At 39.7% G+C, this 10,361-nt stretch overlaps 1 protein-coding gene across 3 annotated transcripts in view; it reads left to right on the forward strand.

The window, feature by feature from the left end:
- Nucleotides 1–7,318, forward strand: part of ctbp1 (C-terminal binding protein 1) — a 45,789-nt gene extending 38,471 nt beyond the window's left edge. For 2 of the 3 annotated variants that reach the window (XM_088080850.1, XM_042492970.2), the window contains exons 10-11: nucleotides 182–296; nucleotides 3,253–7,318. In XM_088080850.1, coding sequence (XP_087936976.1) covers nucleotides 182–296; nucleotides 3,253–3,448 — 311 coding nt within the window. In that variant the 3' untranslated portion in view covers nucleotides 3,449–7,318. Of the gene's footprint in view, nucleotides 1–181; nucleotides 330–3,252 lie in introns of all 3 variants that reach the window. The other variant, XM_088080851.1, reaches the window with a different exon arrangement.
- Nucleotides 7,319–10,361: the final 3,043 nt, after the last annotated feature.

A 10,361-nucleotide genomic window follows, 5' to 3' on the forward strand; every position in this document is an offset into this window, starting at 1 on the left:
ACCATTCGCTGTTTAATCTCGTCTGACGTCTGCGTCTCTGTTGAAACTGGGTTAACAAAATCACACCTGCTTGGAAATGTAGCACAGTAACACTAACAAGATCCCAAGTGTGAATTGTAGAACAATGGATTATTCATTTGATGTCTTTCACTTCATTTTTCTCTCTTTTTCTGTGTTTTAGGTCGTATCCCAGATAGTCTGAAGAACTGTGTGAATAAGGAGTTCCTCTCCCAGAACAACCACTGGGCAGGAGTTGACCCAGCTACCGTCCACCCCGAGCTCAACGGGGCGTATAGGTAACAATTATCAGGATGCAGAATCCTGTAGTGGTCAGTGCAGTTTGATTATTTTCCCCCTAAAACCTTGTTAAGTGATGTGAAATGTCAGAAATTTAATGATAGCAGATTGTTTTCTAAATGTAATCACTGAAAAACAGAGCATGTTACTGCTGTGTTACAATTACAACGTGTTAAAGCGCATCAGTCTGTGTCTCTGATCTCAGTCAGGTTATTATGTATTCATCAGATTAATGTTGTCAGCAACAACCAACCGCAGAGATCAGCAGAGATCAGCACAGCTACTACACATCAGTGTCAGTCAGTCAGTCTGCAGCTGAGCTGAAGGGCCTGTTTGAGGGCTGATCAGGGCAAAAATTTGACTGATCCTAATGAAAATACCAAGCTCGATTCACTGCTGGTCCTTTGTTTGTTGTAACCACAGAAACCGTGTTGAAATGTCAATACAGCTGAAACAATTTGTCAATTCAGTGGTTTGCGTTCCCTTGAAAAAAAAGACCATGGTGTTTTCACAGGATTCTGGATTATTGCAGAAAATAAGCACTAATCACCTTCACTAATACTGTATGCTATTTTGGTAGTTGGTATATAAGAATAATAATATGAGACGTCAAGACAAATATCAATCCAGCTGTGACTGCCAATTTAAACCTTGTAAACTTAAAGACAAAACTAAACGTTTCCGTAAAGATTTAAAACTTTGTTTTGGTTTTTCTTGTGTACCTAGAGCTATTTCCCCGCTAACCCAATGTCAATTTTGTTTACGAAAACTATGACAAAAAAATGTTCTTCAAAGCCCATTTACATATTTCATGTCTTAGAACAAAACAAAGTCTATTAAGCTGTTAACCACAGAGCTTATTTCAGATGTCTAACAAAAAAAAGATTGACTCTGACTTAAAATTCTGACTTATTTCCTAATTTTAAGACTTATTCCTGCACCTTTACTTGTGATAACTGATTGTCATTTTTAAAAAGTTGATTATGTGTATGTCTACAGTTTCATGTATAGTACATGATAGTGAAAGGAAAATCTGAAAATGTCACTTTGAGCTCCAGTACTGTGTGATGGCCACTTTTCATTACTTTCTAAGATTTAATAATTTATACAATCAACTGATTGACTGAGAAAACACATCAAATTAATCGACAATGAACAGAGTAATTTTGCAGGCCTTAATTTCAGTTGTTATTTTTAAACTAGGGATAAAGTGGTGCAGCATAAATCAATCTATCTTTCCTGCCAAAATAGACTGTGCTTCTCTTTCCACCACTATTACACAAAGTACAATAAGGCACTATACAAAATATGATGGAAACCAGCTCTCTATATTGGCTTGGTGACAACAACTTTCTAATAAAAACCCTGTCATGCAAACAGGGAGCTTAAAGTTTTAAATACGTTGACATTTACTAAATATTAACAGTCTTTATGAAAAGACTATTGAGCTGCAATATGGAAAGTGTATGATTGAGCATTTTTGAAGCTTGACCTATATTTGGGATTAAATGTCAGAGTTTATTAGCCTCTGCTGCTTTGATTTTGATTATTAAATAAAATGTCCCCATACTTTATGGAGGTGCTATACAAAAGTGTGCTACAGTACCACGTCACCAAATTGCTCGGTAGAGGTAGCTTTTTGGCTCTAAATGTTTAAAGGGAGCACATCCAAGTGTCCCTGATGAAGATGTGTCGGAAAGTACAACCCCAGTTCTGAAAAGTTGGGACGCTGTGTAAATATGAATAAAAACTGAATGCAATGATTTGAAAATCTTTTTGACCTATATTCAACCAAATACGGCAGAGAGACAAGTTATTAAATGTCATTAAATGTTTAAACTGATAAACTACTGTCTTGTGTGTGTGTGTGTATGTGTTTTGTGTATATTTACAAAAATAATAATCTTTATCAGTCTGAACAGTGAAAATCTTGTCTCTGTACAGTATTCAATTTAATATAGCTTGAAAAATATTTACAAATTATTGCATTCTGTTCATATTTAAGTTTGAAACAGTGTCACCGTTTTTTTGGAATTGAATCACTTAATTCTTGAAAAGACCATCTATTAAAGATTAATGTTGTAGTCCCAGAGGGACTGAAACATCCCTCGAAACGTTAGAAAAACCAGTAAAAACTGACAAGAGCAGTGTGAGGGATTAGCTATAAATAATAAATTTCATTTATAAAGTGCTTTTTTAAACAAAGTTCAGAGCGCTTTACATGGTTGATACCCGATTTAAAACAATGCAGCAGCTAAGCAAATAAAATAAGGGAATTTCATGAAAAACAAAGAAACAGCCCCAACAATACAAATAAATACCACCAATGAAGCAGACAAGCAAAGATGGCGACAAACTGCCCTGAAGATTGCACTGAGGTATATTAACTCAAACAATTAGATTAATACAAGAACGCAGCTATTGCTTAAAGATAAAAAAGATTATTTGAGTGCGCTAGCTAACAATAACACAGTCATAAACAGTTTCTGCTAAAGTGTTCAATGGCTAAAAACATTACCTGCCAAAAAAAAACAAGTTTGTTTTTATCACACTCCTTGATTTCAGACATTTTTTTGCTCTTTGTTTCTCTTCACGTACACTGAGTAGAAAAGCCAATGAGAGTGATTTCATTCACTGACAGGCTCTGCTGTCTTCAACACCGATCCATCATGCCGAATTGGCCAAATAAAAGCTGTTAGGGGCCGATGATGAGGGCCAACGGTGCGGGACACATCGCAAAAACAAAGGCGACAGATGCTTACCAACAATTAAAAAAAAAAAAAAGAAGAAATCAAATACGACAAGTTAAAATAAAGTGTGATGCTCTTTTGAACAGATACATTTTAAGTGATTTAAAAGATGATAAATGTTAAAAATCAATCTGCACGTATTTCTAATTACAGTTTAAGCTGCAGTTGGAAGACTCAGTTTTCTCTCCCCCTCTCTGCTCTCCAGGTATCCCCCAGGAGTGGTTAGCTTGCCAGCTGGCGGCCTCCCGCCACCCGTCGAGGGCATCGTGCCCAGTGCTGTGCCCATCACACACACCCTCCCGCCTGCTGTCACACACCCTCCTCATGCCCCGTCCCCTGGACAAAACACAGTCAAGCCACCAGAGGGCGACAGAGAGCAGCATCCGAATGACCAACTGTAGCCACGTACACACACTCTCTCCTGTGTTGTTTGGTGATCGGAGGAGGTTGAAGGAAAGGAGGAGTTCCCCAGTGACGAGTCGTTATCAGAGAGGTTCACAGAGTGTCAGATGGACAGATTGAGGTCCCAATAACAATCGATTCACAACTCTCTGGCCAATTGGTTCCCAACAGCCAGTTCACACTCCAAAGAAGAAGAGGATGATGAAGAGGAGTGGATAGCTGCCAGATGCTCTAAACAAAGAGTAAGACAGTTGTCTTCTGCTCCAACCACAAGTCCTGAGAAAGACTGCAAAGATCTACAAATGATCTTCACCTAACAACTACAGTTTAGTCGAGTTCCTGCCAGAAGTTAAAAATTAATAACTATGTTGATCTGGGAAGAAAAAATACTCAATCAAATTCTGCTGTCTTAGACTGTAGTGTGTCCAAAGTTAGCGGAGCGGGTTTCATGTCTATCTCTCTTTTTCTGTGTCCTTTCCTTAGTTTGATGTACAAGCAAAAGTAGTAGGTTATGAAATGAATGTAACCTGTCTGTGTACAGTTTTTAGATTTACAGCAAAAAGATATTTGTATTCCAGTCTTAAACAAGTGGATCTCTGGATGTAGCCAAACTGGTTTGAGAATACAATATCTGTTTTTGTTTCACGTGTCCCCAAATTAACAAACCCCCAACCCTTCCCTTCCCCCAAAAAAGAGGCAGCTTTTTGCACACCATCTCAGGAAATTAAGTTTCCGCAGTTGGTATATTATTTTTAAATTTGTTTTAAAGATTCCTTTTTATGCCACTTAGTGCTTTTGTTTTTCTACCTGCTTGCCTTTTTGTGTCCTGCTACATTAGATAAAAATAACTTTAACAAGAGCTAAAGTTGATCTAATGTTTGCTTTTGTTTGTTTATGTTTAAGGGGCATGTGATTTTGCTCTTGGGACTTGTGTAAATGTTTGACCCAAATCGAGTGGGTTGCGGGAGTAAAGGCTGTAAGGAGGTGGCGCAATGGTATGCTTGGCCAGGACGCCTCACAAAATATAGAGGTTGATTAGTTTGGCAGGTTGTGGACAAAGCAATGCACTGAGAGTTTGTAGCAGCTCACAGTTTGAGAAATAGTCTCATAAAAGGTTCGTGTTCAAGTCTAATGATCCAGTACTTCCAATATTACACATAATGACTGTCCTATCCATGGAGCGTGAACAGCTCAGCACACCGAGGTTTACAAACGGTGAGTCAGTAGCCCTTTTTACACTGCCTGTTCAAGGCTGGAATATCGCGCCGTTCTGTATACAAGGGTCAACCGCGAAAATTTGTCTCGCCATTGAGCCAACAACAAAGGTGGTGGACAGAATCAAGTAGGGCTGCCCATTGGAAATCGGAGATTCGGATCATCAGTTGGAGAGAAATCCATCCTTAGTGCCGTTAGTTTGTTTGCTATGTTACGTGAATGCAGCCGTCAAACTGAACGTCCTGCTGAACCCTGCCCGAACGTTAAAATTTTTTATGGACAAAACCAAATTGACGAATATTCATATTAAACAACAAAATCTGATTTGACTGACATAATACGGGTAGTACAGCCCTATAATTGAGGTCTATGTAAAAGGAACAGCTGGCAGGACCAGATCATGGGCAGGACAGTTGTGACGTTTTGACGTTTTTAGAGGACGAGATGAGATCAGCTGCCATATAACAGAGACAGTAAATAATTATGGCCAAGTTATTCCATTGTTGTTGTTTATAAAGCGCCGTTACATGCAACACGTTCTCATCCCAAGTTGTCACATGTTGCTGCTTTTAAGTGGACTTCCGCATCTGTTACGTGCATCTATATTACTCTCCAGGTATCCGTCTGTGTCTTCTAATTACAATTCAGAATGGCTCTACCGTGATGCCAACACAAGCACATGGTGGGCTTAGGCTGCACATGTTTATGTTTAGACAACAAAAGCACATGGTGACCAACGCCAAAAGGTCAACACACACACATGCTGGCATGGATGGTTAGGATTAGAGAGAGAAGGCACATGTTAGGGTGTAAAAAGAAACCCATCACATTCAGAGGGGAACTGAACACTGGACCCCCGCATGAAAGTCCCTTGTTTGTGGGATCGGTCCTCCATCCGCCCAACCCACCCTACGGGCGCCCTCACACTTCTTATATTACGTCGTTACCGGCAGCATTTAGACCTGACGTCGTTCTGTGGTGTATCATGCAGATGTGACCAGTTCTGTCTGGCCACGTTCTCAAGAGGTGTCGCCTGTCTGTGAATTAGACTGCTGCAGCCGGTGCTGTCCAGCCATCCAGCAGCGTTTAATAACAATGCGACCAGCTCTGTACGGGCTCATTCTCAGCTGATGCCATCGCTAAAGGTGGCTTTTGGTGACAGGTTGCTTTTGGCGAAATTCCACACACACATTGTCACACTAGAGGCCAAGGCTATTGTGTTAATCATCATGCCTCTCAAGCCTTGCTCTGTGATGCTGGCATGCGGTCTAAAATCAGACACTGCAGCGGTATGATGCCTCTGTTGTTTCGCTCTGTGTAAAAATATAAAGATGGAACAAAGAAGGGACTTTGCAGCGGCGCAGTCTGTGTAAAAAGGGCTAGTGTGTTGCTTCGTGCGATAGATCTGACAAATCCAGCAACAGACTTGTGAAAAACTGCATCAACAAACTCACTTGTACAGATGTCACATCCAGCTAACCAGGACACTTGATGGTTTCTAATTGATGAGGAACAGTTGTGTTGTTGAAGTAGGGTCAAATCAAATGTTCATATTTCTCATCCGCTCCCAAATACTCTAGAGCTTGTCAGTTTGATCAACTTTCAACAAAGACGTTTCATGATAGCATGTCAGAACGTACTGATTTCTCCAATCTAGTATCCCTTTAACATTTCATGCTGGGTCCTTCCTGAGTATACCGTTCAGCCGCCCTCTGTGGCCTCTGTGTCTATGTGTACATATGGTGTTCTGCCTGCCTGTGTCAATGTGACTTGGTTGTATCTGTGTCTAAAAAAAACAGCACTGGGAGGAGGGGTGGTGGCTCTCCACAAGGCATCATTACAAAGACTGCCATCTAAAAACACAACGAAGCACTATGTGGAAAAATGCTTAGAAATGTCAAATCTAAGCTTGCAAACCGATGCAGTAATCCACACATTTACTGGTTCCATTCCCAAAGTGTCAACAAGATGCTAATGTTGTTATGTCAACAGAATAATATCCAACACTCTTTTCTATCTGGAATATTTATAGCTCATTCCAGCTGATGTTGATGTTAGCAGCTACGTGACGGTGCTTTTTGGATCCCCCTTCTACCAGCAGCTGAGTAGTAAAAACAGTTCACTGTTGCCTACCTGGTCTTCTTCATGGTGAGGTAGTAAGAGTAGCAATCAGGGATGGAAATTTCACAGCCATCGGTAAGCATTTCAGAGTTCTCAGAATATAAAGGGTACTGCACCTGACATTTAAATATCACCCCAAAATGCTGTAATAGTTTGAATTTTACTGCTAATCTCTGCTCACTTCCTGTCGTTGTGTGAGGGAGAAACTCTTCGCTAATACTTCCTGATATGAACTGCAAGCATTCCTGATTCAAACCGACAGGTGCCACAAGTTAAAACAACAGACTAGCTTTCAAAGTTTGGAGGTGCTCCTTGAAATTCCATCCCTGGTAGTAACACACAGTCCACTGTTGCCTACCGTGGTCCCCTTTATGGTAAAGTAGTAGGCGTAGCAATATACAGTATACATATTCTATATTCTACAGTAAATATCATTATTTTTGGTCAAAACTGACAACCTCACAAAGATATGTTTGTGACTGTATGCATTTGTATGAATTATTTTAAAAGGAAATAAACTGTGGAAAGGTGAAGTTTGTGTCTTGATCATGTCTAACCTCAAGTTTTCTTTGTAATACCTGTAATCACAGACAGCTTGTTCTTAACAAAGCGAGCACCAAACGCTGAACTCAATCTCTGTTAAAGTTGTTTTTATAGCTGCTGCAGGTGTAAGTGAGAACGATGGTGCGTTAGAGCCATTTTAGGTAAAAAGAAATTTAAAAAGTCTCAAGACGGGATGATATTCCGAAAAAAAAAAAAACAGAATATTTCCAGCTTTAAAGTCTCTTTTTTTGGCTACAAAAGCGATGTCACAACTTTTTTTTAAAATAAATTTGGGACTTTAATCTCAGAGAATATTCAAGTTTTTCCTCATAAATTTGATAGTTTTTTTTCACAGAAATTTACCGGTCTTATCTAAAAAAAAATGCAGTTGTTTTTTTTTATCTTGTAGATTTAAATAAATGAAATAATTAAACACAAATAATCTGTAAGTTAACTGATAATGAAAAAAATCTTTAGCCAAACTTCAAAAAACCTAGACTTAAATTTTAATAAGTTCCACATTTATACAAGTAAAAGAAACACACTGTGGTGTTATTAATAAAGTTTGGAGTTTGCACTCGTCAGCTCTGAACACAAAGTTACTGGCTGATTCCAACAGATGTCAGTAGCAGAGCTGAAACAGTCAAAGTAAGGAGAGAGACCAGCTGTAACATCTGAATCTGCAGCGGCTCTGCTGCTTGCATCTGTTCTCCAGTTTTATTTATTTATGCAATAAATCTATATTCATTTTTGCATGTTCCTCGAGACATATACAGTGCTCCTGTGTCACATTACTGCAGAGGTTGTCAACATGTCTCCCAACAGCTCCCAGCTTACACTGAGTTATTGACTGCTCAGACATGAACCATAGAGTCAAAATCAGACATACAACAAGCACCAGGGCTGGGAAACATTTAAAAACTTGCAATGCCACTATCAATACCAGCACACTTAAAGTTATACAGATACCAATCCAGTACTACTTCATAATGTGAATAGAGTGGTAGTGTATTAAAGATATACTTTCTAATGTTATGGTGGCGTCTCTGCACACTGAACTGCCAACTTCATTGTATACACCAGGCTCAACTTCACCACACACTCATCACAGGCTGTATGGTTGTAGCTGCTGCTGCGGGAATGTGAGCTACACACCGAACAGCTGTGAGAGTCCACCCAGCTGCACACACACAATGACAGGGCTAACTGTTAGCGTCACATGTTTAACGTTACCATTTATTGACAACTTTAACAACCTTAAATTGAGCCATTTCAGTATTGCTGTGTGCCAACCTGTGGCCTTTTGCTGCATGTCTTCCCCCTTCTCTCTGCTTCTCACATTAGAGCTATCCTTTCTCTGATACAGGCAAAAATAATTCAACAGCTACTAAAAACACATCTCCCTAACATAACAATTTCCAGAGCGGCTCCAGAGGTGGCAGCAACAGGAAGTTTGCTGATGGTCTGAGATCAGACCCCCAGACCAAAAAGGATCTAACTTAGGTATTGTTTGATACTACTACTTTATTTTGGTCGATATCTTAAATGTCTTGTGTACCAATAACCAGCCCAAATAAGCACCACATTTTTAATATGAAATATTAGTTAACAACATGTGGAAAGGAGTTATGACATATGAAATATTTCTACAATGTTTTTGTTTGCGCTTTGGATTATCCAAAAGAGAAATGTCAACAGCACCGACTCTGTCAGTGATTTAAAGGCCTCAAGATGAATCAGTTGTTGGACAGAGCAAAGGAGAACTCAGCTTCTCTTCCAATCTACGTAGGTAGTTTTTTTTTCTGCAGTAATAGGATACAGTATAAATATTGAAGAATCTATTCAGCAGTTAAAAGTTCAAAATATGAGTGGCCAAGTCAATTCTTGTGCTTTCTTTGTCTATTGGAGAAACAGAAATGATTGTTAGCTGCATGCTGCCAATTATGTGAGACCTCATCGTGAACCGGCTGCAGCTGACATGCGACACGGAAAGACCTCTGCTTCATCTCTTTGTATTTTTGCTTTATCTAGCTCTCTTTTGAACCCTGCATACCCCCAAATCTCTCCATCACACTCTCTGTTTCTCTTTGTCACTTCCCCTCTCCATCTCTGGTTCATCCATTCAGAGTTACAGCCACTGGAACAGGCTCTCTGGCAGCTGGAAACTCACGATGGTTTAATCTAAACCTCAGGAAGCAGGATGGGAACCAGATGCAGTGAGAAAAAAGAAAACAGGCAGAGGGCACATTTTATTCAGCCAGCATGGGGACCTCCAAAGGGCACTGTGCAAGGGGTAAAAGAAATGTTCACCGGGCTGCTGGGACTTTTAGGGAGGAAATTAGTGTCTGCTTAAAACTCAAGACCAGGAGTATAAGTGCCGACCACCGTCAGACTTAAAGGTTAGAGTCACATCTTCCTTTGTGGATATCGACTCAGCTTTAATAGATGCTGGCTTGTTAGAAGCAGAGGAAAATTTGGAGAAAGGACAGGTGAATGACTAACGCTCTCCACTCCTTCAGGAAATACCATCGTTCTGCCCTTGGGCAAGGCACTTAACATTAATCCATGTTATAGCACAGTCCTGTTTTACAGGGTTCAAGTGGGAGACCGAGGCTTTTTTCCTTGTTAAAGCTTTGGCTGTTGGAATAGACAGAACGAAGCAGGAAGGGAACAAAACCCTGTAAGTTTAAATGAAACAGCTCTTTCAAGAAAGGGTATTTTCCAAACAGTAAACCTACGAGAAATTGATGGATGGTGGAAAAAAATGGCTCACGGTAAAACTTGTGATTTTTGTCACTTCAAATTTCCACTTAACACACACTGAGCTTTGTTTCTATAGATTATTCCAGTTTGTTTCGTTGCTCTTGCTACTTACACTATGCTGATGCAGATGGACACAGATATTAAACTGAATTTAGTGATCTTGACATTTGACCCCTGACCTACAAATTCTAATTAGTTCATTTTTGAGTTCAAATGGACGTTTGTGCCATATTTTAGGAAAATGCCTCAAAGCATTTTTGAAATACTGCA

This window comes from Plectropomus leopardus, chromosome 8, assembly GCF_026936395.1.
Source record: "Plectropomus leopardus strain MGB_pleo_1.0 chromosome 8, ASM2693639v1, whole genome shotgun sequence".
NCBI lineage: Eukaryota > Metazoa > Chordata > Actinopteri > Perciformes > Serranidae > Plectropomus > Plectropomus leopardus.